This window comes from Petaurus breviceps, unplaced genomic scaffold (assembly GCF_028583685.1).
Source record: "Petaurus breviceps papuanus isolate PSGF00001 unplaced genomic scaffold, PetGlider_PUasm1.0 173, whole genome shotgun sequence".
Classification (NCBI taxonomy): Eukaryota; Metazoa; Chordata; class Mammalia; order Diprotodontia; family Petauridae; genus Petaurus; species Petaurus breviceps.
Window position 1 is genome coordinate 1,188,828 of NW_027185759.1, and position 27,633 is coordinate 1,216,460.

The 27,633-nt window shown below is 57.8% G+C and overlaps 1 protein-coding gene across 2 annotated transcripts; it reads right to left on the reverse strand.

The window, feature by feature from the left end:
• Nucleotides 1–4,493: 4,493 nt before the first annotated feature.
• MELTF (melanotransferrin) lies at nucleotides 4,494–27,331 on the reverse strand. Of its 2 annotated transcripts, none has more exons than XM_069083265.1 (16): nucleotides 27,172–27,331; nucleotides 25,950–26,104; nucleotides 24,109–24,208; nucleotides 23,272–23,454; nucleotides 21,711–21,867; nucleotides 20,315–20,382; nucleotides 16,680–16,867; nucleotides 15,702–15,882; nucleotides 15,010–15,161; nucleotides 13,864–13,960; nucleotides 12,576–12,767; nucleotides 11,576–11,732; nucleotides 11,353–11,420; nucleotides 10,571–10,758; nucleotides 7,149–7,347; nucleotides 4,494–6,011 (listed from the first exon to the last, which is right to left on the reverse strand). In XM_069083265.1, the coding sequence occupies exons 1-16, from the start codon at nucleotides 27,224–27,226 to the stop codon at nucleotides 5,944–5,946; spliced, it is 2,208 nt and encodes a 735-aa protein (XP_068939366.1). In that variant the 5' UTR covers nucleotides 27,227–27,331; the 3' UTR covers nucleotides 4,494–5,943. The 2 variants fall into 2 exon arrangements, with proteins under 2 accessions (XP_068939366.1, XP_068939365.1); XM_069083264.1 differs by having other exon boundaries at nucleotides 12,576–12,770.
• Between the last annotated feature and the right edge of the window lie 302 nt (nucleotides 27,332–27,633).

Consider the following 27,633-nt stretch of genomic DNA (forward strand, 5'->3'; position numbering starts at 1 on the left):
TGAGTGTTTCTCATGAGCCTGGCACTGTCTAGTGATGTTCTATGGAACACTCCAGTTCCCCAAGGCCCTGATGGTGGGTGGTTCAAAGGGCAATAGGGAGATAGATACATGATGGGCATGTTACCAAGGACAACTGATTCAGAAGTAGCCTGAGAGACATTGTCCAGGATGTGGATGGCCACGGCCATGGTCTTCAAAACCATTAGCTAAGCCAGAGAGAGACTGCAATCTATATTGATGTAGGGAGTATCCATACTGAAGTCCCACAGATAGTGAAGCCTGATCCTCGGGTAATAGGCCCTAATCATAGGCCTGAGGATGGCCTAGGACTGGTCCACATCCATTGTCTCACACAGGACATGGCATGAGAAGGCCAGCAAAATCCCCAGAGGGGCCATTATCTCTCTGAACCCTGACATTCAGCTAGAATCAGCCCATCCCCAGGAATGAGGTGCTATCAGCTTGTGTGTTTCTCAGAAGGACAAGGAGGGGATGTCCCCAGCAGGACCCACCTAGTGATCAAAAAGCAGGAAATCAGGGGTGCAGGGAGAGCCTCACATGCCTGGACAATTCTAAAGATTCCTGGAATTCCTCGAGGCTAGGGGTGGAGTGTGCCCTGATAAAGAGCTCTCCCCCCTCCCCCCCCCATGTGACCACTCCCTTCTCCACTAAGGCTTGTCCTGGAGGGGCCTCCAGGGCCTTCTTTCAAAAGTTAACTTTGGGTTCAGGGACACTGACTGACGGGGAAGGTGCAGAGTTTCCCCTGGTCCTCTGCAAACCCTGCCGGGCCCTAGCCCTCCTTCTCCACCATAAAGCCTTCAGATTCATAGATAAGGAAGGCACTTGAGCCCCTCAGCCCCAGCCCCTGCATTGGCTTCCAACTGAGTCTGCTGAGGGGCTGCCTGTCCTGATGCCTTCCTGCCTGGCATGGCTTAGCAGTGGCCCTGGGAAAGGTCACCACCATGGGACTCTGGCAGCCTGGGGAGGGGTAGGATTGGTGGAGGCAGACCCCCCAGCATAGTCTTCAGAAAGGAATCAAACTGGGCCCTCCCTGCAGGCAGGCTAGACCTGGGGCTCCAGGAACGGAGTGCCACCTCCTGCCTGTTGGCGCCTACGGGCACCCAAGCAGCCATAAGTGACTGCCCCCATCTGTGATTTCATGCATCACAAGTCCCAAAAGCTCTGTAACTGAGGGTGCCCCGAACCCCCTGTGGCGCAGGAGCCCCATGACCTGATGACCCAGGAGGGGGCTGAATCTGGTGAGCAGACCTGGGGCGCCCGTCAGAGGCACGACCAGCCTTCCCTGTTACCCCACTTTTAGACCTCCCGGTCAGCCTTGTTTCCCCCCTTCCTCTTCCTGTGCCCTCTCCCTCCATGGTCACATCAAACTCACCCCCAAATCCTGCCCATTCTGCCTCTGAAGCCCATGGACTCATGGCCCTCTTCCCTGGCAAGGTTAGTGTCCTAGGATCGATGGGTCCCCAATATAGAGCTGAGCATACTGTTTACAGATGAGAAGACTGAGGCCCGGGAGAAGAGGTCACACAGCATTAAGGAAGGCTTCGACTCCAATGGCAGCACTGCCTCCTCTTCCTCCTGCCTACACAATAAAATTCACGTTCCCTAGCCTGGCATTCAAGGTCCCTCACAGTATAGCATTCACTCATCATCTCAGGCTGACCTGCCCCCCTTCCCTTGCAGAGAACTGAGCTCTATCCAGACTTTTTTTTTTTGCCTTTTTTTAGAGGGGAGGGCAGGGCAATTGGGGTAAAGTGACTTGCCCAAGGTCACAAAGCTAGTAAGTGTTAAGTGTCTAAGGTCGCATTTGAACTAGCTGCTCCTCTAGCCAGACTTTTACTCACTGTCTCTGAACTGCTCCCCACCTCTCTCCAGGACCCCCAAATATGTTCCTCCTTTTGATGGCCCCTCCTCTGCTGCTCCAAATCTCACCCATCCTTCTGCCCCCCCACCTCCTGGGCCCCCCTGCTGCCTACCTCTACTCCCAGGCCTCCCTGGTGCACCCCCTGGAAAGACAGTGGGCACTCGGGAGCTGCTGCCCTGGGCACAGGGGGCATACTATTCCTGTCAGGCCACTGAAGGCTTATTCAGGCTTGCACTTCCTGTATGGAGACAGCTGCTGGTTTCTTTTGGCCTGCCCTGACCAGGGGAATTTCCAAGTCCAGAAAGTTGTGTTTGAAAACATCAGCAAGCTCCACTGACCTCCTCCTTCCACCCACCTTGGTCTGGATGGCCGGAAGGAGTCTGAGTGAATCACTGTTCTCCCTGGGGAAGAGTGGGCTGGCCGACCTCAGACACAAGCCCCAGGATTAAGCCCAGCTTGCAGACCCCCCCAAGGGGGAGAGGCTCACCCTTCCCCAGGGAGACCTCTTCTGACCTCTGGGTGGAAGGCCTGTCCCTCCCTCCTCCTGAGGCCAAACAGAAGAAGCTGATCCCTCCCCGCTCCCGGGACGAGCCTTCAAATGTTGGAGGACCATTCCCATGTGCCTTCACCCTTGACTCCCACCCCAAATCTTCCTTGGCATGTGTGCGGTCACTAACACTTTGTCCTATCTTTGGAGTTAGAATGCAAGGCAGCAAAAAGCACAAGGGCTGTCTCTTCCTATCTGCCCATTGCGCAGATAAGGAGCCTGAGGCCCAGCAGTGGGGAAGGAATATGCCCAAAGTCAAGCACGTGGTTACTGACAGCCCAGGTCTTTTCCCTTTCAGCTGCATACTAAGTTTTCCTGAGGCATGAAGGGTTCAGGGATTTGGATTGGGAGAAGCCAGGAGGGCTGGGCCAAGTGGAGAGGACTGCAGGGCCAGCGGGCAGGACTGCCCCTTCATCAGCATGACCTTCGGGAAGGACAGGGGGCATGTACACTGCAGCCCAGGCAGGCCCCAGGACAGCAGGCAAAACTTCCAGCTTCTCCCAGCCCCTAGAAGGGGCACAAGGGTGGGCACATATCCAGCCCTAGGGAATGGAGATTTCTCTTTCAATGAGCTATTCCTTCCCCCTCCCCTCATCCCCCTGCTCTGAAGGCCCATGCGAGCAGAGGAAGGCACCATTCCCTGACAGAGGGAAGCAGCCAGGGAGGTGCTGTCCTTTGCCCTTGCAGGGACTGGTCCAGCTCTGGGCACCTGATTAGCAGGAGCGTCTATCTGTAGGAAGGTTTCCTGGGGGGGGGGGGAGGGTGCTGAAGGACGTGAGCCTGCATATCCTGGAGAAGCCTGGGAGGAGCGATGGGGGGAGGGCTGGGGTCTGGAGGAAGCCCCAGACTCGGGAGGGGGCCAGTTCCAGACAAGCACTCGGGGACGGGGGATTACAGCTCTTCCAAAGCACTCAGGACTTGTCCAGGCGGCTGTCCTAGGGACTCCCAGGCAGGCGGAAGTGGCCCTTGGCATCCCCACGGTCCTGGAAGCCCTCCTTCTGAGCAGGAGTCAAGCACCAGCTGGACAAGTCTGGCTGTGAGACCAGGGGTCCCCAGATGATCTCTGCCCGCCTTTCCCTCTGCTATGGCTCTGCCGGGTGGAGGAGGGCCAGCTGGAGGGGCCTAAGGGGGCCAGAGTTCTCATCTCCATCACCTGTCCCAGCTCTGCCTTCAGCTTCTAGCCCCCTAATCTATGTTCCCCTGGGACTTCCATGGAGGGGCCTAGGGCATCCCCTCCCCCAGCTTTTCAGTCCCTTCTCCAGTAGAATGAGAGCTCCCGGAGGGCAGGGATGAATTCTTTTACTTGTACTTGTCTGGGCAGAAAACAGTGCCTGGCATTTGGGAGGGTGTGAGCCTCTAGTCCTTCACAGTGTTCTGTTTGCACTGTGTGTTTGGCAGGTCACTATGTGCAGGACAGCTCTGGGATGGGCCCCTGAGAACCCCAGCATGGTGGAGCCAGAAGCTGGCCCAGCGGGGTCAGTGACCAAGGCCCAGATTTGGCATTCCAAAGCCAATGCTAGCATGTACTAGTTGTCTGACCCTGGGCAAGCCATGGCACTTCCCTCAGTTTTCCCATCTGTAAAATGGGAATCCCAACCTCCCAGGCTCAGGTAAGATGGCAGTCATAGCGGAGAGCTCTGCCAACATCCAAGTGGGTGCACCAATGTGCGCTGTTCTCATTCTAGTCCTGGCATTGACTCCAAATCCTGCATTTTACACAGAAGGAAACTGAGGCCCAGACTGGGTGTGGGACCAGGCCTTGATTCTTAGCTCAGATGACCTTGGCCCCTGTGAGGGTACCGTCCCCCTCCAGCACTGAAGCCTCCTACAGAGTGGGCATCAACAGCTCTTTGATGAGTAAATGAGTGGCAGTGAACACTGGGAACAAAGTTTTTGAACACTTCATCAGAGGGAACCCCCAGAAACAAGGAGCCAGTCTTGGGGGAAGCTCTCTTCAAGGGGGCCATTGGAGCATCAAGTCTGACGATGCCCATAGAAAACAAAATGGCGGCCTCAGTGGGGCAGAAACAAGGTTAAGCCCGGGAAGGCCAGGTTGTTCTCATACTCATTCTTTATTAGTGCTTAGATCTGCTGCCCCCAGAACCCACCTCCAAGTACACTCAGGTCACATGGCCTCATGGCCCTTGTCGGATTCCTCTGAGACATGAAGCTGTAGCCAAGGCCCCTGTGGGCCCAGGCCTCCAGGAACCAAGGGCTGCATGGACATGCACCTGTCTGGTTCAGAGCCTCTGGACTTCCAGTCCAGGAGAGGGGGCCATGGACAAGAAAGAGGGGGCTCAATGGCAGCCCATGTCTGCAGTGCCACCCTCTGTCTATTGGGAGCCTGTGACAGTGCCTGGTGCTTCTTGGTGCTGCTGCCCAGGGAGATTGGAGGCCACTTCCACTGTCTCAGCCATGGGACCAGAGGGTCCCAGTCTAGAAGGCAATTTGCCCCCTGCCTCTTCTCCCCTGACTCCATCACTGCTAGAAGGCCAAGTGTTTGGTTAGAGCAACCAGGCCCATGTGGCCAGGGGCATGGAACAAGGGCAAAGAGTGGCCATGGTCCCCTTGGGTGGCACCTCTGACTACTCCCTCAATCCATGAGAAGGCCTATTACGGTGGGGAAGTGCCCCCAGCCTCCCTGGCCCTTCAGTGAAAGGATCCTGCTCTATCCTTCAGGGCTGTGTCGACTGATGCCTCTCAGGCTTGAGAGAGTGGCATCTGTTGGGATGCTTGCTTTGCTCCCGCACCAGCCCCATGCTCTGGGCTGCTCTGCCACTTAGCTAGTCCCCCAAGGGCTCATGGCAGGCATGCTCCCCGATGTGCCTCTTCTTATAGTCAGCCAAAGGGGTACGGCATCTTTCACCTGGGTGGGGGGCTGGGCTGGAGCAGCCACGGGGGATCCGGAATGGAGGGGGCAGATACGATGGGGCAGCAGCCACTGGGGCAGGAATGGGGGCTTCCATGGGCCAGGCATGGAATGGCGAATGGAATGGAATGGTGACGCAGGGGGAAAGCTGGCAGAAAGGGCTGAGGGAAGGCCTGTGCCCTAGAGAGCAGGATGCGGGCTCTTCTCCCCTCTCCATCTCCAGGCTCCCAGTCCTGGGGGGCTCTGCAGAGAGGCTGCACCCCCAGGCATGGGCAGGGCCCATCGTGGGTGCTGGCTTCTCCTCCACCCCACCCCCAGAGGGCTGGGAGACACTACCCAGCTGCTTGAGTTCCAATGGGGGTGGGGGCTGGGCTCTCCAGTAGCCCATCCCCTGGGCATGAGCCACCTCTCAGCACAGCCGTCAGGGAGGCCTTTTCCATTCTAATTCAAATTTTGGGAAGTAGGGATAGGTAACACTAAGTTTTATTCTAGTTTTAAGAATACTTGCCCCAAACCCTCCATGGTGACTGGGCCCCTAGACCTCAGAGCAGAGCCTTGCGGCACACTCGATCTCTCCCAGATCACTGTTAACTGGATTTATTAGGAAGGGTGGCCTCGGGTATTTGAGGGTCGAGCCTCCTTTCATCACAGGTCAGGGCTGCTCAGGATGGAGCCCAGGAGCAGAAGCAGCAGCAGGGCTGGGGTGGCGGTCACTGCCAGTGAGGGAGAGATGCGGAGATTCAGTTAACAAAATCACACCGCGGCCTGTTCCCTGGAGCTCTCCGGCTGTGCCGGGTACCACGGACAGCTCCCGAGGGGGCCGCTCTCCTGCCTGACAGGCTCTGTGGAGGCTGCGCGGGGCTGACAGCCCCTGGGCTGGGGAGGGGGACAAATCAGACAGTGGGGCCATAGGGCTAGAGGCGGAGCCTGAAAGGGGTCTAGGAGTATTCAGCCCGTCCTGAGGCCCTTAATGGTTGGCAAGCGCCTTCCCGCTCACAGCCCTGTGAGGGAGGCAGAGCAGGGACGGTTGTCCCCACTTTACTGAGGAGAAGACTGAGGCACAGACTTGTTCCAAGTCACTCCTAGGCCCGGGAGCTCTCACAGCTAGAAGCAATCTCCTGTATAGACCCACATCTAAGCTCTGGGCAGTAGACAGACTGCTGGGTCAGGAATCAGGAAGACCTGAATTCAGATCTAACCTCAGACACTTGCAAGTCACTTCACCTTTGTCTGTCTCTATGTTCTCAGTGGTAACATGGGGTGATAACAGCCCTCACCTCCCAAGGTGGTTGTAAGGATCAAATGAGGTCATTGTTGCTGAGTGCTTAGCCCAGGGCCGCACACAGCAGGGGCTCTATAAATGCTATTCCTTCCTCTCCCCTCCCCCATAAGGTCTTATGCCTGCAAGAGGTCCGCAGACTCTTGTTCTTGACCTCAGGGTCACTGGAAGAGGCCAGACACCCTCTACCCCAGCAAAGAAGCTCAGGAAGACACTAGGCAAAGGCTAGACTGGAAGTAGGAGGGGGTGACCCTTCCCAGCCAGCCTGTCTTTCTACAGCTAAGGGAAACATTCCTCTTCAGCCCCACCCCCAACTCTATGCCCTTCATCTGTCCAGTGAGGAACCAACTGCTCCCCACACAGGCTGCAAGGGGCAATCAGCAGCTTAGCTCCTGGAAATGGGAGGGCCCCTGGCAGCTTCTATGGCTCCCACTCCCCAGAGGTCCTGGAGATGGGGGGGGGGACGGAGCCCCCCTGGAGCACAGTTGAGGTGGGGGGTCCTGGTTTGCTTTGCTGATGGCCATGGCCAGAGTCCTGCTGCAGGTGTGTGTGTGTCGGGGGTCTTCCTCACCTGCTCCTGAGCACTGTAGTGACTGAAGGCCCTCCAGGGAAGCCACATAGTCCTGGCCCAGCCAGGCCGTGTATGAGGTCTTCTCCCGGACTGGCACCAGTTGCTCAGTGGAGTCTTGGAATAGCAGGTCTTGGCCGCGGTAATCCGAGGAGTCAAACATCCTGAACCCATTCTTGTTGCTGTCATTCCCAAATAAGTCCTGGAAATGACATTCATCCCTCCCTCATTTCTTTGCATAAGATACATTTTTAAAGCACTTACAGGGCCAGGCGTCAGTCCTGGGGTCAAGGGATTGAAAGAGAAAATTGAGCAGCTCCTGCCCTCAAAAAGTTTACACTCCATCGGATTGTTCCAATGATTGTCCCTTAAACTACTTTGGAAGACTCCCCCTGCGCCAGCCTAGGGCCCATTTATAGGGTGACTCGCTGGACAAGGAATTCATTTAAGTACCCAAAAAACTACATTTTCAATGCCAAGGGCTAGGGGATTTAACAGACAAGTTCAGTCTCTGCACAAGTGATAAAATCGGAGGGGCCGGAGATGGCAGTAAATGGTCCGGAGGCTACAGATCATAAGTCTGGATCAAAGAGGTGGGGCAGGGTGGGGCGCTCAGTAACCACCCAAGCCCACCCCCCACCAGTGCCTTCCACCCTTCCTTGGAGACCTCTGATGAGGCAGCCCAGCTCTAAGGGAAAGGGAGTTTTGTGTCTTTTTCCAGCTTCCCCCACTGCTCTGGCGTCTGAGCTCTGGGGCCAGCAGGCCTGATGGCGTCTGTGCAGGACATAAGGTCCTTCAGAAGTGAAGACACCTCTCCTGGGCCCTGAGCCTTCTCTCCTCCTGCCTGGACGCTGCCTTCCCTGGCCTGGGGTCTTCAGCTTAGCAATGCCCTTCTCACCCAGGACAGCCCACCTGATGAGGTCTGGCTAGGGCAGAGAACAGGGGGCCTGGCACCTCTTTTGGGCTGGAGCTATGACCCTCCCAGTGCAGCAGCCCAGACTCAGACTTCCTTGTGGTCCACTATCCCCCTCAGGCCCTTTTCAGAACAACTGCTTTGTCCCTGCCTCCCGACACATCTTGTACCCAAACCCTTTACATGGATCCAGCCTGAACGTCCCTTGTCGGGCACTGCACAGTGCTCGGCTCAGCCTGTTCTCCATACCGCTGGCTCGCCCTCCCAGCTCAGCATCCTCTGCATGGCATATCCGCTATGGGACCATCAGAGTCATCGACACGAATGTCAGAGAGCCAAGCCCAGCACAGACCCCAGGGGCACTCCACTGGACACCCCCGGCCTAAGAGGGGCCTAAGCTCCTTTCCAGCTTGGCCTCTTGTCATGTGCCTTTATTGCTTGGTAAAATGGAATTCCATCCTGATCACCAGGGAGAGGCTATCAGTGCTGTGGATTGGCTGCTCTGTTGGGAATGATGGGAGGCCTCAGCGTGACCTGACCCACTGGACAGGTGGGGCCAGAGCCCTCTGGGGTCTGCAACATCCTCCCCTCAGCTGTCTGCCTCTGACTGAAGGGGACCTCACAGAGACTGGAGCCAAAGTACCCTCCCTCAGACCCTGGGAAAGACCAGGAGGGGCTGAGTGTCTCTGAAGCCAGCTGGGCATGGGTCAGCCTCAGGCTCTACTGAGCTGCTGAAGAATGTGGACATGATGTCCCTCCAGGAGAAACCCAGGCAGCCAACTAGGGAGTCCTCCTGGGACTTTGGACCCTCAAGGCAGAAGACCAGGAGCTTTGGGGCTAATGATTAAGAGCTGGGGGAGGGGGAATCTGCCTTCTCCAGAGTCTCCCCCTCCTTGGCAGCCAGAGAACATTGCCGTCCACAGCCACCTGAACTACCCTTCTCAAGCAGAGGGAGGGAGGGAGGGAGGCCTCCCAGCCCCAAATGGGCACAGGCTTCCCAGGCACTGGGGCTGTGGCTCCTCTGGGCCCCGGCCCTCCTCTGAGCTCCCCTCTTTCTGTCTGGGCAGCAGTCAATCAGCAAGCGTTGATTTAGCCCCAGCTGTGTGCCAGGCATGGTGTTTAATGCCAAGGATACAAAAAGAGGCAGAAGGCAGGCCTGACCTCAGGAGGTCCCAGGCTAAGTCACTCTGTACAAACAAGCCTCAGGTGGCACAGAGATATCCCTGGGGGGATGGCAGAAGGCGGGATTTTAATGGGCCTGAAGGAAGCTGGATATGTCAGGAGTCAGAGCAGAGGAGGGATGGTATTCCAAGTGGGAGGCACAGCCAGAGATAATGCCTGGAGGCTGGACATGGAGTAGGTATGAGAGACATCCAGGAGGCCCCGTCACTGAATCATCATGGGGGAAAGGGGGAGGATGGTGAAGAGCTTTAAAAGGTAAACAGGATTTTATATTTAATCCTGGGGGATGGGGAGCCACTGGGGTTGACAGAGGAAGGGAAGGGGCAGCTGGTCAGACCTTTGCCAGCCAAGTGGAGCGTAAGCTGGAGGGAAGAGGACCTGGGGGAGGGCCTCTCATCCTCGTCCCTGTACCTCAGAGCCTGGCATGGCACAGGTGTCTAATAAATGCTCATTGGGCTTGGATCACATTTTTCTGGGAGTCTGAGATTATGGCAGGGCCAGCTGGTGGATGTAGCCTGAGAGAGTTTCCTATTGAGGGGCCAGGAAGCCACCCTCGGGATTTGTTTAAGGGACATGAAGCCCAGGGCCTGCCGTGGATTGTTTCCTTGTCCCCAGAGGCTTCTGAGTTCTGCATGAGGGTGCTGGTGTCTGGAGGTGGGGCTAGAAGTCCCCCAGCCTCGTCACCTGCATGGGGTCTGGGGTAGGGGAACGGAGCAGCATTTTCTCAGATTTTAGGTAGGAACAGGCCCCATTCAATCTGATTACAAGTAAAGATGTCCTTTTGTAAGTAAGAGCCCACGAGTAACTTGCCTCATTTTAACCTGGAGCCTGGATCACTGGCCTGGCCCAGACCACTATCTGTCCCACTCTGAGAGAGGGAGCCTAGCCCAAAGGCCTGGATCTGGGGGTTGTTACATTGGCAGCTCATGCAGTGTGGACCCCCTGGATCTGCTCATCTGTCATCACCCCCACCTCCACCTCCTGGCCCTGCCCCCCAGAATCCTAGAGGATGCTGGGTACAGACGCCTTTGAAGAGGGCCCGGCTCATCTCACTCACAGGTCACTTACCGGTCAGAGATGCCAAACCACATGTCACAGAAAGGATATCCCCTGAGCACATGGGACAAAGTCCAGAAAGGAAACTGAGGCTCAGGGAGAAAAAACACTTGGCTGAAATCATTCAGAGCAGAGACAGGACGGAAACTCAGGGCTCAGACCACTTCCCTTGGTCTGATCAGTCGGCTTGGCATGGGGGGAGGTGGGCTGGGCAAGGGGGCCCCAACCAGCTTGGCTTGGTTTCCCTCAGTCCACCCACCCTCTTCCCCCTCACCTGTGCTTTATCCAACAGCCCATACACAGCAAAGATGTTAGTGTCTGGGTGTACCATGACAGCATGAGCCGGCACCTGGGCCAGACTGCAAGCTTCAAACTGGGTAACCTCGGCCCGGGCTCCATTGGGACACAGCAGTTCATAGTCCTCAGACCTCAGGCCGACTGCCCAGTTTTCAGTGTTGTGGCCTGGGGAAGGTGGAGTGGGCAAGAGAGAAAGGAAGAGAAAGTCACCTGGGGCCGTGCCCCATTCCCTGGCCTCGGCCCCACTTTGACCCAGACATGCAGGGTCTTGCATCTCCCTTCTGATACCTCCATAGGCTCCCTCCCTCTCCTCTGGGCAGATTCTAGGAGCTTGGCCATATCAGTTCTGGGCCTACAGCCTGTTGGGGGCTGCTGCTGACCCTGTGACCTCGGCACCTCAGCAGTGATTCCACAGGACCTTGTGGTCACAGGAAGGGCCCCAGAGGCCAACCATTCCAAGTCTTTTATTTTACTAACGGGAATTGAGGTGTACAGAGAAGGGCAGGTTTAACAGGGTCACACAGAAAGGATCGGGGGAAGGGTCTGGGCCCAGGCCTCTGACCTCAGAGCTGCTGGATCACACTCTGAAGTGTGGACACAGATGGGGTTTTCCAGCAGTCCAAGGAGAGAGGCCCCTTGCTGGTGTCCTCTATGCCAGTGAATCATGCCCATCATCAAGTGGGCTGTCTGGAGAGCCCCGCTCCACTCCCCTCCTCCCCATCCCTTCCCCTTTCACTCCTCCCACCCCGGGACCCTCACCATTGGTGTTCTCAAAGACCGTGGAGTGCTTGACAAAGGCCACATCTCCAGCACCCTCAGCCAGGCACCTGCCAAAGACCAGGAGAGAGTGTAAGCACCTGGAGGGCAGGGCTGGTTTTGTCTCCATGCCCTAGGCATCTAGTCCTGGGCCCAGCACACAGCGATCACCCTGTAAATACTGGCAGGGCTAAAGAAGGAGCCAGAGGAACAGGCCTGGGAGTACCTGAAGGCCCCACTGAAGCCGTAGTAACGCTCCTGGCTGTTGCCGTGACACTTATTGAGACCGTGGTCATCCCCGATGCACAGCTCACAGAGCTGGGGAGGGTAGTCCTTGGCATTGTTCACAGGCACACAGCTGGCTGAGAAGAATTCGCTCACGGCTGGAAGGGAAGGGGCAGCAGGGAGTGGATGACAGGGACCCTGTGTCCCAGGCCAGGAATGGCCCCCCTCTCCTAGACTCAGCATTGCCCTCCAGGCAACAGACTGGCTCCATCCCTGCAATGCCCGGCCTCCTGCCCTCTTCACCCACCCATTCCCCAGGGAAGAGGGGTAAAGTGAAGGCTCTGGGGGGGCTGGCCTGGCCGTCTGACGCCCAGGGTGCCAGGTCCAGCCAGTCTCAGGGTTCAGCAAAACTCTTTCGGCATCAGCCAACCACAATCAGGTCTGACTGTGGGTCTTAACCATGACCTGTGTCACTGGCAGCCGCTCCGTGGGGTCAGGCCTTCCCACCAGCCCCTCCCTGGTTATCCCATATGCTTCTGCTCCTGTGACCCCAGACCCTGAGTCTGCTGGGAAAGGCCCACCATGAGCCCACTTGGCCCGACCCCTTCCTCCCCTTCCAGTCCAGCCAGTTGCCCCTTTTCGCAGGGCCCAGGGAGCCCAAGGCCCACAGCTTAAATTGTGTGTATGTGGGGGGGTGTCCCCTCTCAGTGCCTCTGCCTCTGGCTGAGCCTGCAATGAGTGAGCCTTCCCAAACACTGGGAAGGGGTGGCTGGAAGGGGCACCCAGGAGGGTGATTCTGAGATACATTCTTCTGTCTGGAATAGAAGGGGGCTTCTGGGGAGGGGCTGTCCTGCAGGGAGGCAAGGGAGTAGACCAGATTACCCTTCAGGGCAGTCCCAAGCACATGATGGGAGGGAACCTGGGGGACACAGCCGCTCCTCTCCCCCACTCTCCTCCCACATCTTTCCTCTGCCCCTCCCCGTCGGGGCGGCTCCCCCCACCTTGGAGGACGTCACAGCCCTTGGGCCGGATGAAGCCTCTCTGGACCAGGACCCCAACAGGGATGTCCCAGCCGGACGCGATGTCGTGGCCCGAGTGACAGGACCTCTTGCCCTTCAGCTCATCGATGGTGAAGGCGTAGGAGCTGTTTCTCTTGACCAAGGCCACCGCGTAGTACGTGTCCTTTCTGTCGTCTGCTGGCGGTGGAAGGGAGGCTGAGGACCCACCCCACCCGCCTCTGGATCCCTCACCCTGGGCTCCTGTCCACTCCTCCTTCAGCGACAGCCCGGAGTTAAAATAACAATAACAATGGCAATAATCAGGCTGGTCGGGCCCTTTGAGCTTCCCCGACAGCCCTGGGAGGGAGGGCTGTTATTGTCTCCATTTTACAGATGGAGGAAACTGAGGCAAGGCCACACAGCTACTTAATGCCTGAGGTCAGATTTGAACTCAGGTCTGACCTTGGACAAATCCCTGCTCGTCTCTGGCCCTCATTGTCCCCTCACTCAAATGAAGAGGTTGGGACGGTTGGGACGGGGCCCAGAAGTCCCTCCTGCTCCCAAGCCCTCTGATCCCTGGCTCTAATCTGAACGGATCCTTCCCAGGTGCTGTGGGAAACAGAGTGGGGGGCATAGTGAATGCCCAGAACAGGCCCCAGGCCACTTCCTGATCACTTTGGGGTTCTGCCCACTCCCAGCCCTGACCACGGCATGGCTCCAGGACCCCGCAGGTCCTGCCCTGGCCCCAGATGCCCTCGGGGGCCTCCCACCTGAGCCAGAGACAGCCAGCAACAGTCACAGACGGTGCTGAGGGCCGCCGCCACCCCCTCCCCAGGAGCTGTGCCAGGCTTGAGCACTGTCTGGCGCCTCTGTGGGATTTTTCTCATCTCACCAAAAAGGTGCCAGGAATGAGAACAGGAGGACTCCCCACACCCATGGGGAAGGAATGAGGGCCCCATCCCTCCCCAGGAGCTGGGGGGAGGTGGCCCAGCTGTCGGGCTCAGCGCTGACCAGCTGACCACCGCGCCCTCCCCAAGTGGGAGGCAATCAGGTCCCCAGAACAGGAGGTCCACGAGCAAAGTCAGAACCTGGGGGTGGGAGCCTCACCTCTGTGTCCCAGGCAACTCAGGGATCTTTCCCAATGCCCCCCCCATACAAAATGAGGGCACTGGGCCCCAAGAGCCTGCCCAGGATGCTGGCCCTGGCTCCCCCAGGCCTCCTGCAGGCTGGCAGCTGCCCTTCACTGAGGGCAGACGGCCAAGCCCACAGAATGCCCCCTGTCTGCTCTTACCCTGGTAGCTCTCCCCTGCAGCTGGCACGAGGCCGTAGGTCTGCCCGGCCGTGTAAATATCGCCTCCGCTCAGAGTGATGACATCGGCTTCCTTGGCCTGGCAGGGACAGAGTGAGTTGGCCTCCTTGTTTGGTCCTAGCTGGTTTTCCAGAAGCCTCTGGGCGTGCCCAGTGTTGGCCAGTGGTACTGGGTACAACTCACTGTGACCTGGCCCCCTCCCAGGGCCTCTCTCCCTCCTCCCTGGCCAGGGTAAGCTGCTCTGAGCTGGCCAGCCTGGCAGGAGAGGAGAGAATGAAACAGAAACCCATCTCAGTCCCAGGCCTCCTCCCTAGGTCTGCACCTCCCTGGACATGTGGCAAAGGCACCAGGGCTGCCGGCTCCTACAGGCAGGCTGGGACTGGCCCCTCCCTAGGTCCCAGAACAGCAGGAGCCCAGCTTTGGAGCAGGCAGAATCAAGAGGGCACCTTCTCCAGGGCCCTGAGGCAGTTGGGCCCCAGAGAGGTGAGGCTTCTGGAGGGCACATGGCTAGTAACCATGTCCAGAGGTGCCACCCACTGCCCAACCCTGCCCATCAGTAGACACTGATTAAGCACCTTCTGTATCCCTGGCATTCTGCTAAGCCCTCAGGACGAAAAGAAGGGGAGAAGCCAGTCCCTGAGACGTGGGCCCAGGCAGTGGGAGGCTGGGCAGGGACTGTGGTCAGCGCTGTCCAGGGATCGGCCCTCGCCTGCCCAGGCCCACTTCTTAACACGTTTGAGGGACGTTGGTATATGCCATGGGCACTCTATAATGCCACCCTCAGCCATGCCCATACTCCCGCCTCTCTTGGAGGCAGAGGGGCCCTACCCCCAACCCAGAGTTGGAGGGAGGATCCCAGGCGACAAGCCCAGCTTTCTTCTGCCCTGGAGGAAGTACTATTGGACTCTCTCCTTCCAGGAGGTGGGGGGGGGGAACAGGGTAGAGGGGCAGAGCTGCCAAAAGCTGGAGTCCTGAGTCCCCAGAGGGACGAGCCAGGCCCACGTAGGAGAGGCGAGGCCCAGGACAAGCCACTTCACCTCTCCCACAGACAGCCCAGGGATCCACGTGGAAGAAGCCGCTGGGGCTGGCTGCCGGGCATCCCTGCCCCCCCATGGGGCCCCAGCTCACCTTGATCTGCTCCATGCAGTGTCTGGTGGACTCGCCTGACACGCACTGGATCTCAGGCTTCAGCTGCTTTCGACTGAAGGCTACCGCCATGTCCCCACACTTCTGGATCTCAGGCGGGGAGATCACGCACCATCGGAGGTAGCTAGGCAGCCCTAGGGGACCGGGAGCCAAAGTGAAGACAGGCTGACATCCTGCTTGACAAAGCCAAGCTGGGACAGAGGGGAGGGGACTTATTCAGAACTGAGGGGCCTCAGAAGCCCAGAGGGAGCTCATAGGCCATGAGGAGAGAGACCCCAGTGCGAAGGGGGCTTGCTGGCTCAGCTGAGCGTGCCCTGGACTTGGAGTCAGGAAGAACTGGCTTCCTAGCTCCGTGACCCTGGCCAAGTCACTTTGCCCCATCTACTTCAGCTTCCTCAACAATCAAATATGGATCGTGGTAACACTTGCCTCACTGACAAGGCAAATGAGATATTTGTAAAGTGCTTAGCATGGAGTCTGGCCCATAGCAGGTGCTTCATAAGGGCCTGTTTCCTACCTTTCCTTCCATTGCCTGTCTCAGAATAAAGGGCCCACTCCAAGCACTACCACGGTGGGGGCAGGGCTCACAGAGAGAGGCAGAAATCCTCTGGCACAGAGGTGGCCTCTGAGCTGCAGGGTCCCCTGCTGGTCCCGCAGGCTGACCGGCTACTCACCGTTGGGGTCGCAGACCAGGCCCATCATGGCACGGAGGTACTCGGTACCCAGCCAGGCCTGGTAGGTCTGAGTGGCGATAGGCACCAGCTCCATGGTGGAATCCTTGAACAATAGGTTTTTCTGCTGGAAGGTCTCAGACTCAAACATCTGGAAGCTGGCTCCCTCATGGTTGAACCTCATCTGTAGCAGGGGGGTGGGAGGAGGGGAACTCGATGTCAGTGGGAATGGAGACTTCAGCCCCCAGCCTTCTGCCTCATGAGGAGCACAGGCCTGGGCCAGGGCAGGGGCCGCATGTGAGCAGAGAAAAGAGGACAAATGTGGGGGGCAGGGGCTGAGGGGATAATGAAGTAACTGAAGGTGTGAGGGAGGAAGAGAGGAGGAGAGAGAGGAAGGGGAGGGGAGGCAGGAAGAGACAGAGACAGAGAGGGAGGGAGGGAGACAGAGATAAAAAGAGAGGGAAGAAGAGACAGAGAGGGATGGAGGAAGAGAGAGACAGAGAGGGAGGGAGGCAGGGAGAGACAGAGATAAAGAGAGGGAGAGAGGGACAGAGACAGAGAGAGAAGGAGAGACAGAGAGAGAGGGAAGGAGAGATAGAGACAGACAGAGAAGGAGGGAGAAACAGAGATAAAGAGAGAGGGAAGAAGAGACAGAGAGGGAGGGAGGCAGGGAGAGACAGAGAGGGAGGGAGGCAGGGAGAGACAGAGAAAAAGAGGAGAGAGGGACAGAGACAGAGAGAGAGGGAAGGAGAGATAGAGACAGACAGAGAGGGAGGGAGAGACAGAGTGAGAGGAAGAGACAGAGACAGAGGGAGGGAGGGAGAGACAGAGACAGACAGAGCCATCCAACAGTCAGCAGGGCAGGCTCCCAGGGTGCCAGGGCTCAGCAGTAGGTCCAGCAAGGGCTGCCCTCACCCTCAGAAACCAGCCGGGGAGTTGCTGAGAATGTCCCTGGGGGCTCGTCCTGGCTCCCACCCTCACCTGGCCCTCGTTCAGCAGCCTGAAGACAAGGGCCCCATCTGTGTCGGCCCTGACGACCACAGCATGAGCAGGCACTCGGGCCAAGTGGCAGTGCCTCCACTGGGTGACCTCTGCCCGGGTGCCATCCCTGCACAGGAGCTGGAAGTCTCTGGACAGCAGCGGCCTGCCCCATGAGCTCAGGGTTTTCCCTAAGAGAAGAAGACCTTCCCGTCAGACCAGCTCCAGCTCAGGAGGTGCTTAGAGGGGCCCACTACCTTGAGAATGGGTTCTCCCACAGGAAAGCAGGCAGTCTCCAGGCTCTGCCTACCACCCATTTCAGCAGCTTGAAAACAGTTCTCCCAGGGGCCCTCTCAAAGGCGGGACACTCAGCCCTGGGGCCTAGGGCTTGAGGGGGATCCTGTGAGGACCCTTGGTGTCCAGAGTCAGTACAAGCCAGCTGCTTTCCCCCAATCTCATCAGTGCCTCTCAGCTGGTTTTTATGCACTGCTCCCCTTCAGTTCCAGGAAGCCCCAAACAGATCAGTCTGGGTGCCTGGCACCACCCACATAAGAATGTTCTGGGGCAGCTAGGTGGCGAAGTGAATAGAGCACCAGCCCTGGAGTCAGGAAGACCTGAGTTCACATCCAGCCTCAGACACTTAACACACAACTAGCCATGTGACCTTGGGCAAGTCACTTAACCCCAATTGCCCTACCTTCCCCCCTCCAAAAAGCACACACAGAATAAAAAAATGTTCTGCCCTCGAGGATTGCCCAGTCTGGAGGGCAGGAGAGGGGTGGAGTTGGAGCTGAGCTGAACACACAGTGTTAGGCTCAGGGGAAGAGGGAGAGCTGAAGTTCAGAAAGGCCAGTGGGGGCGGGGTGGGGGTGGGAGGAGGCTCTGAAGGAGGTGGCAACCTCATGGGGTCTGGATTAAAAGGGAAGATTTCAGCGGGTAGAGACAGGCAACAGGGGAGCAGGGAAGGTGCCAGAGGCAACAGTATACAAAGGCATGGAGGCTGGAACGGGCAGGAAGTGTGTTCTCTCACATCACAACTCTGTCCTGGGCCTCTTCCCTTGTCTCTAGGTGCCTGCCCTCTCTTGAGGAGCTCATCAGCAAGTGGGGACCAAGAGCATCTTCTCACAGATCACTCTCTAATCCCTCTGAGGTCTAGCCCTGAGCCTCCATCTGCCTGCTGACGTCCCATGAGGCCTCACATTCAAATCCCCTTTTCCAGATAAACCCTCAGCCCCCAGGGCATCCTCCCTCCAGGCCCAGGCAGCGGAATCTGGATCTCTCACTCCTCTCTCTGCTCTCCTTATGTCTCATTCCCTCACTGAGACCTCATCCTGCTCCTACCCCACCCCCATCCCTTAAGCCTTTCTCAAGGTCTGGCTTTACTTTCCTCCCTTCCCAGCATGGCCCCTAGTTAGCCAGTTCATCCCTTTGCCTAATTAGGCTATTGCTGTTCCCATCTTGGCAAATCTGAACCCTTTATCATACATCAACCACCTCCTCCTGTCCCACTCAAAAACCACTGGTTTGCCCCAGAGGAAATCACAAGTCCACCACCAATGTATGTTTTCTCCTCTTCACTGGGTCATTCTAGCAGCAGCAAAATCCTTTTACTCCCCTCCCTTCTTCCAGCTTCTATTTCATGCCTCCCAGCAGCCATTCCAAACCAAGTTCTTCTCTCCTCAAGCCTCCCACCCCTCACTTCCTTGCCCTCCTCTCTCAGCTGAGGGTCTCCAGCTCTTTGATATCAGCCCTCCAGTGCCTGGCTTGCCAAGGCCAACCCTTCCTTGAGTCCTGATTCCATCTTCCTCTGTCTCCTCCTTCCTAATCACACCCACTTTTATTCATCCTTAAGAGATGCTCACTTGGCCCTTTTCTCAGGCACTCTTAGAAAGAGCTGTCTTCATCTCTTCTCCTCTCTCACTTGACAAATGGCAGAGATACTGGAAGGCATGTCATTTCCTTCTTTACATCTTTTACAGATGAGGAAACTGAAGCAAACAGGGTGAAGTGGTTTGCCCAGGGTCACACAGTTAGTAAGTGTTTGAGGCTCCTGACTCCAGGCCCAGCATTCTAACCACTGAGTCACACAGCTGAAACTTTGCTCTCCAAGGCTAGCACAGATCTCTTCTTTGCCAAATCTGGTGGCCTTTTTTTCAGTCCCCATCTTTCTCATCCTCTCCTCTGGGAGACTCCATCTTCCCTGTGTCTGTGACATTTCTCTCGCTTGGTTCACAATGCCTAACACTTAGTGCTTCATCAGTGCTCATTGACTGGCTATCTGATTGTTCCTTCTCAGTCTCCTTTCCTGTCTGTCATCCATAGCCTTCCCCCTAACTGTGGGTATCCCCCAGAGTCTGTCCTAGACTTCTCTCCAGTCTCCCTCCTGGAAACCTCATTGGTTCCTATGGCTTTAACTGCTGTGCTTTTGATTCCTACATCTAAGCATCCAGCCCCAGCCTGTCTCTTGAACTCCAGCTTCCCCTTCTCCATCACACTTTAAGCTGGCTGTCGGGCAGGCACCCCAACGTTCAGAAGAGAGCTCCCCGCCCCCATCCTCCCCCTCTTCTCTTGAGGTCTCCACCTTAGTCTGAACTGCTGGATTCTCACCTTCAGAGTCGTCCTGAGCTCCTCCCTCTCCCTCCTCCCTCACATCACATCAATCCCGCCTCTCCGACATCTCTGCAGCCCCTGCTTTCCTCTCTGCTCACTACAGCTGGCGATCACCAGCCCTCACCTGGACCGTGGCCTCCGCATACATCTCCTGTCAATCCAGTCTCCCGGCAACCTCCTCAACTGCCTTCCATGACACTCCCTGGCTCAGAAATCTTCAGGAGCTCCCTGGGCCTCGGGCGGGTGGGCCAAACTGCCTGTCTAGACTTATGAGCTGCCCCTTCACACCTCTGGGTGATCTGGGCCACACCTCAGCATTGTCTCCCACCTCTGGGCAGGTGTATGAGCCTCGAGCCTCGTCCTAAGCCTTGACTGTGTGCTCTCCACCCCGAATCACGGAAGGACCTCGGGAGCACCAAATCCAACCCCCGCTAGAGGAAGAGGTCCGGGGCAGCATGCCCACCACGCCCCCAGCAGGCATTCCCTGCTGCCTGCAGACCTCCAGTGGGGAAGGGGAGGAGGCAGAGTCCCTGGCCTCCCCGGTCCACCCACCACACCAGGGACAGCTCCCGCCCCACTAGTTCACATCTCTCTTGTCTTGAGTGCCCAGAATGGTTTGCAGCACACAGTAGGCACCTATTTCATGCTTATTGTTGAGCTGACTACGTGCTGAGTGCCACAGTCTGGAGGCAGGAGCCCCAAAGCCAAAGCAGGGCCCTGGCAGGCTGATGCCCTCTCATTCACTCTTCCCCTCCAAGGAAGCCTCCCCCCCCACTAGAGACTTGTGAGGAAAAGGCAGCAAGCTTTCTCTGGCCAGGGCTGTTTGTGGCTTAGGGTCTTGCCATGTCCAAGGGAGTAGAACCGATGACCTCTCCAGGGTCCTTCTTGACCTTCTAGCCCCTGCAAGCCCTGCCAGCACCTGTGCTCCTCCAGACATGGCCCTTAACTTCACCAAGGGGTGCCAGATCTGGCTCGTCCCTGCTCTCCCTCCCCCACCCAGCCTTCTCCAAGGAGCCACCCGCACCCACCATCTGTGTTCTCCAGGACTGTGCTGTGCTTTATAAACGCCACATCTCCTGCTTCGTCAGCCAGGCACCTGGAACAGGAAAGGAGAGAAGGAGCTTAGGGTCCCAGTGCCTGCCCTCAGGGCCCTGAGCACACGCTGGCCACCTGGAGTGTCCACAAAGGGCAGGAGACAGGACAAGGAGCTCCTGGGAGTGGACATCTGGGGAAGGAGGAGGTGACCCCAAAGGGCTGGCCCAGCTTCCTTCAGCACTGCCTTTCCATTTTACATTGTTTACAGGGTCACTAACCTGGTATAGCAAGGCCCCTCTGGCAGTGTCATGTGCCTAGCCCACCTACCTCAAGGGTTCCCTGTTATTCTTGGGGAAAAGGAGCTGGGGGGAGGGGTGATGCTAACCCTAGGAGGTGGGGTCAGACCTGGCTACTTCTGGAACAGCTGGATTTAGCCTCTTACTCATGGCTCCATCCCGCCCTGGCAGGAGGTCTTCAGCAGAGTGTCCTTGGGCCATTGAACATTTCTGCCAAAGACCCAACGTGCTTCTCACATTTACAGAAGGCACTCATCTGGGAAGGGGTACCCAGACCACAGCCAGAATCCAAACTGATCTTTGCAGCACAGCCCACCTAGTGTGCCCTCAGCAGGACCGAGTGCCCCGGGCTGAATGGAAGCAGATGAGCCAGAATGGGGAGGTGGCAGGTGTCACACTTGGGTTGGGAAAATCCAAGAGGAGACCCTTGTGACTCTCCCAGGACCCCGTGGCTTTGGCACACGTGTCCATGCCCCCCAGTTCTAGAAAGTTCTCTGAGAATTGTGGCAGCTCAAGCGTCCTTCCACATGCCTGCCCCCAGGACTCCCAACAGAAGGGAAGTACTCAGGAGGACCTGAGTTCAAATCTGACCTCAAACACTTAACACACTTACTAGCCGTGTGGCCTTGGGCAAGTCATTTAACCCCAATTGCCCTCCCCTCTCCAAAAAGCAAAAAAAAAAAGATACGATGAGGGCATTGGGCTGGCTGTCCCTTCCAATTTTGCCACGCTGTGATTTGTCCCAGGCGATAATGCCCAGGAAAATGAGACTGCACTGGTCTGGCCGGATTCTTGGTGGCGAGCCCTGCCACTGCCTCGTCGGCCCTGGAGCACAGGCCCAGGGAGGGGGAAGAGTGGCTCCCAGGGGATGATGTTGGAGTTGGACTGCTTGTTTGTGGTCCCATTAGAAGTTGATGTGACTTCCGTGGGAAGGCTGCCTGCCACTATTCCCAAGTGCCCCCAGGTCCCTGTTCGGTGGCTGGTTCTCTCTGTGGTGTGCACCCATTCTGTCAGCCCCTGAGGCCCCCTTGGGCAGGCAGGTCCCTGTAGACACCCTGCTCCCGGCAGCAGCTGGCTGGGTCGTCCCTCTTACCTGAAGGCCCCACTGTAATCGTAGTATCTCTCCAGAGGGCTTTTGGCACACTTTTGCTCCCCGGCAGCATCACCCTTGCAGAGCCTGCAAAGGGAATCCGCATAGCTGGTCTCCCCCGCCCCAGGGACACAGCTGCCCCCGAAGTAGCTGCTGACCGCTGCAGGAGAGAGAGTTGGTGGGAGTCAGCCGGTCTGCTCAGGCCTGGGCTTGGGGCGGGAGGCTGGAGGGCAGGGCGGCTAGTCCCTGAGCCAGGGACCCTGTTCTCTTCGGGGAGGATGAAAAATGTCCGTTGAGACGCCAGTACAGAGGGGGAGACGCTCTGGCCCTGGCCTCAGAGGAGCTGGGAAGCAATCCCTCTGCACCCAGGGACCTTTGAACCTTGGTCTCTGCACCTGTGGAGGGGACCGTCACTTCTCCAGGGCTGTCCTGGGCATCAGAACCACGGAGAAGCATCACCTTACTGACGAAGGAACCCGCCAGAACTGAAGTCCTTGGAATTCGGCCCGAGAGCTGGAGGCTCACGAGGGACCCCCTGGCACTGCTTGCCTGGAGCCGGTGCTCCTTTTTCTGGCACCTCCAGGGACTCCTGGCACGTGGTGGATGCTTATTGACTGATTTTATCAAACATTCGTTCAACAATTACTGGTTAAGCAGCCGCTAAGTTGAGGGCACTGGGGATGCAGACACATTAAAAAGAAACCCAACCCAAACTATTCCTGTTCCTGAGAGATAAACCAGGGCTGCTCGGATGAGATTAGATCGGTAAACGTTGGCACGGGGTCGGTTCTTTTATACACATGAGTACATGCAGGTAATTGGGGAGGGAGCGAGCGCTAACTGGGGGAAATCGGGAAAGGCTTCCTGGAGGCAATGGCACCCGAGAAGATTAGAAGTAGCTAGGCGGAGAAGGGAGGACATTCCGGGTATGGAAACAGCCTGGGCAAAGATCCGGAGGTGGGAGATGGAACAGTGTCAACAGGGAAGAGCCCAGGGCCTAGTTTGGGGGTCACTTTGAGACGGGTAATATGATTAGTCCTCAGAGGTGGGCACACCCAGAGAGCAGTGACGGGCTTTAAAATCTCAAAGAGTTGGCATTTGATCCTAGAGGCAAGAAGATGTTCCCGAGGATCCTTGGGCAGGGATCTAAGAAGATGCCTTTGGCAGCCGAATGGGGAGGGGAATCTAGGAGGAGGCGGAGGTGAGCGGGAGTTGCGCGCGCAGCAGCGGGGGATCTGGTCACAGCCTGGCTCTGGGAGAGGAGGGAAAGGCTGGTAGGTGTGGGCTACCCTGGACAGAAGCAGGAATCGCAGGGGGTGTGTGGGGGGGGAAGGCTTCTTCAGGGGCCATCCCCAGTGCCACTGCTCAGAGGGAGAACACCCTGCCTCCCCGGCCCCTCCGAACATCCATGTACATGCCCACTGAGGCCAGCCAGCTCCCTCCCATCTTGGCTCTGGTCCTGTCCTGCAGCCTGGACCCTGTCTTTTCAGGACCTCCAGGGTGGAGCGTGGAGTCTGGCCCCCAGCAGCCTGGACAACCACAAAGGTGAGCCCTGACACCTCACCTCTCAGCACGTCACAGCCCATCACAGAGAGGTGACCGCTCTCCACCAGGTAGCCCACGGGCACGTTCCAGCCCACAGTGCGGTTGATGCCCGTATGGCAGGACCTCACCCCTTGCAAGTGGTCAATGTTCAGAGAAGAGTTCCTTCTGACCACAGCCACAGCGTAGTAGGAAGTGCCAACCTCTGAAAGGAGAGGGGAAGAAATACATTAGTGGGGTCCAGGCAGAGGTCAGGGGTGGAGCTGGGACAGAGTCACAGGTAAGGGAGGGGGCAGGGTGAAGGTGGGGAGTGTTCTTAGTGTGTGGGCAGGCAGGCAGCATACATGCGGAGGCAGACACAAGGTCTGAGCCACTGAGGGAGCCCAGCATTCATTGGGCATAGCTCTGAATGCAGTTAGAGGGATCTGAGTCAGAAATGAGACTCTGACTGAGCCTCAGTTTCCTCATCTGTAAAATGGAAGAGCTCATCCTTCTCCAGTGCCTCTGTTCGAGGGCTGTGGTGAGACGGGAGGGGAAGGGGCCAGAGGCACCAGGTATGTGACATGGGCTACAAGGATGAGACACAAGTCATGGGCACTCAGAATTTAGCCCACTCTACTCCAAGCCTTAGATTTTCACCATGTGGGATTGAAATTTTTGTTAAAGGCAAGCCAGGCTTCCTGTGGGCTCCTGGGATGCCCCCTGAGGTCAGGGAGCTGGGCTCCCATACACACAAGGCCTGGAAGAGGCCGCCCAGGGTGAGTGTGACCAAGGAGACCCTCACCCCCACCCCCAGCCTGTGTGGCCTCTCCCTTCTCAGGGTCCCTCCTTCCCTGATGGGGCTCTGCTGTCCCACTACCTTGATCATACATTTCGCCCACTACAGGCTTCAGGTCATGGTACTTCCCGGCCTCATAGATGGCTCCCCCATCCAGCGTGATGGCATCTGCTTCATTGGCCTGTCCAGGCGCAGGGCAGTGAGTATGTGCAGGGCCTCCAGGGAGGCCTCCAGGGCCCTGCCCCCACCCCATCCCCTCACCTTGCCCCCCAGCTTCCCCTTCCCTCACTCTCTGGAAGGCCCTAGAGCCTGAGGGCTTGGTGGGGCACCTCTCAGACATCCCCTCCCTTTACAGAGAAGGTCCCAGAGGCCAAGGAGAGTCAGCGTCTGGGCCCTGCTGGGCCAGGATTTGAATTCAGCTCCTCCGGACCCTCCTCTTCACACTGAACCACTGGGCCCCTAGAGGCTTCCCTCTTTAGGAGAGAAAAGGGTTGGTGACCAGAAGTGACCGGGGTGAGAGTCAGAGGCCCTGGGCATCCCCGGGTCCAAGCAGGGCAGGGCTTTGAACACTTCAAAAACCTATGTCCTCCAGATGCCCCCAACCCTGCCCAGGCTGGTATCCTGCCCCCTCCCTCCAATGGGACAGTTTGTAAAGCACATGCAGCAGGGGCCAAGTAAGTGTAGCCCCCTTCCCTCCTTGCCTCCAAATCTCCCCTTATCTGGGAAGGAGGCCCTGAGCAGTCCAGGAACAGAGCCTTGAGATCCTGGAGACAAAAGGAGACCTCACTAGTCACAGGCCAGTCATGATCCTGGAGGGAATTGGGCTGGTCATGGACCCTCCAAGGGGCCGCCCTGCCAGGGCACCTGCTGTGAGGCACCATCCCCTGCTCAGATGACAGTGACCCTCCCAGCCCCCTCCCCCTTGCTCCTGGCTCCAGCCTCATCCCTCTCCAAGGACCCCAAGCCAGCCCTCCTGTGCCCCCAAGTCTTCCAGAGCCTCCTGCTTCTCCCTAGAAGGTCCCCATTATGGAGGAAACATGAGGGGTTACTCCCATTTGCTTTCTTCTGCAATCCTCATTAGAGCCCCATTCCTTTGGCTTAAGCCAGGCTAGCAGAGGATGGCAGAGCCTGGGGGCGCAGCACCAGGGCGGGAGGACCCTCCCCCTCTGCCCCAAAGAGGCACTCCCTCCCCCACCCTTGGGGAGCCCTGGCCCAGGCCTGGAGGGCCCTCCCCTGCCCTTGTCTCTCCCAGGATCCAAGGCCAGCTCAGGGGCTGCCTTCCCTCCCCCCGCCAGACCTTCCTGCTCCCCCTCCTCTCTCCAGTGACTTGGGCTTCATCTGCAGCGTGCCCAGCATTGGCCCCTTTGCCAGCCTCCTCAAGGGCCAGGACTGTCTGGATTTTTTTTTCTCTCCTCAGCCCCAGCCCAGTGCCCAGCACTCAGTGGGCACTGATGATGCTGGGCTGCGTTGGGGGCAGCCCCTGGAGGGGGAGGCCCTGCCTGGGCTCCCATGATTTGCTTGCTTGTGGCTGAGCTGTAGATTTCAAAGCCAGGGCCCATACATTGTCCTGCCCTCCCCACTCCCTCTTCTCTGTCTGCATTGAGTTCAGAAGATGCTTGGGGCTCTTGGGGGTCTGACCCTGCTAGCTCCTCCCCCCATGCCCTCTTAAAATCTGGCTCAGGCCCATCACCTCTGGCCTGATGTCACAGGGTGGGGGGCTTCTTGGTTAATGGCCAGAATGACTCATTTCCTACAGAGGTGGGAGGGGGAGGATGCCCCCCCAGCCCAACCCCTCCCTGTGCCTTCGGAGCCAGGCCCCCCAGGAGCTTTCTGGGATGACGGTCACTCAGTTCTGGGGAGAGTTGAGTCTGCTGATTGTGCCCAGAGGCCCCACCCCCCAAGGCTGTTTGGGGGCTACTCACTTTGATGAGGTGGATGCAATGGTCAGCTGAGGACCCCAGGACACAGCTGATGGCTGGCTGGATGCCAGCCTCCTTGAAGGCTGTTGCCATGGCCAAACATTTCTCCTGCTCCGGGTCCGAGATGGCACACCACCTGAGCTCATTCATCCCCAGGGCTGTGGGAGGATAGGAGAGGTCGGGGCTCCTGGATTTCCTTGGCCAGTGCCCCTCGGGGCTCCCCCCAGCTGCAGGCCCCACTGGCCTCTCGTGGGTGGAGGAGCTTGAGGGGAGAAAGTTTCCCCAAAGTTCTTCAGCTGTTTGTGGGAGAATTGCCCCCCCCTTCAAATGGCCTGTCAAGGGGCAGAGTGAGGGCCCTGGGACCCACAAAATCACTGTAAGAGGAACCTCATAGGTCATCTTTGTCTCACAACCCACCACTGGGTCTGGAAACCCAGTCTGCTCCAAGACACCTGGTTACTCCTCCAAAAAGATGCTTTATCTCCCACCTCCAGGCCTTTCCTCTCACTGTGCCCCTGCCTGGAAGGCTCTCCCTCCTCACCTCCCTGGTTTCCTTCAAGCCCCTGCCTGGAAGGCTCTCCCTCCTCACCTCCCTGGCTTCCTTCAAGCCCCAGCTAAAATCCCACCTCCTCCAGGAAGCCTTTCTCAGCTCCCCTTAATGCCTTCTCTATGCTGATTGAGTCCAAGGCACTGGACAAGCTACAAGCTACAGCTTGTCTGCACATGCTGTTTGCATCTCCCCTGCTAGACTGGGAGTCCCCTGGGAGCTGATGCCACTTCTGACCTTTCTTTGTGTCCCCAGAGATTAGAACAGTTATGGGTTCACTGTAGGCATTTAATAAATGCTTCTTGGCTGAGGCCACCCATCCCACTCTGGAAGAACAGCCTTGCTCAGAGCCAAGGCCCAGGAAGGTCTGGGCAGAGCCCGAATCCCTCCTGCCCCCAGGCTCCAAAGCTGCCCCCGGGACTCCCCTCCACTGGAGGCAGGAGCTCTGAGGCCTTTCTCCTGCTGACGGGTAATTTCTGGTGACAAGCTGGCTCAGCATCAGGGCCTGGCTGGTGGCTGGGGCTGACACAGGTCTGGGTCCAAACCCCAGCTCCGCTCCGACCTCCCATATGTCCCTGGGCCAAGTGCCCCAGGTCTGAGATCGTCTCTCCTGCCTGCTGCCAGCCACTTCTGGGCATTAGCCCAGAAGTCCAGAGGGCTGGGAGGAGGGTCACTTACCTGCCTGGAAGGACAGGAGCAGTGCCACGACATTGCAGAGGGTCTTCATGGTCATGCAGAGGGTCCTTTGCCTCCACCACCCCGGGTGCCTCCTGTCGCCTCAGCCTGCCCTGGTCCCTGGACAGCCCTGGTTCCAGCACTCTGGCTCCTCTATACTTAAGTGCCCATCAGACCCCTCCCAATAGGGAGGGACGAAGGTGGGAGGGGAGCAGATTCCAGCCTGGAGGGAGGACACCTGGCCAGACTCTGGCACCATCTGCTGGAACTGAGTGGACGCACAGCACCTTTGCCCAGGGAGGCCCTGCCTAGAGGCCAGCCAGCCCTTGCTCACCACAAAGGCTGAGGACCCTTGAGAGAGTCCTGCCTTTGTGGGTCTGGTGCAGTGACCCCAGCTGTCTGACCTCAAGCAAATCAGTTTGCTCCTCTGAGGAATGGGCATCCCAACCCCCTCCTCACAAGGAC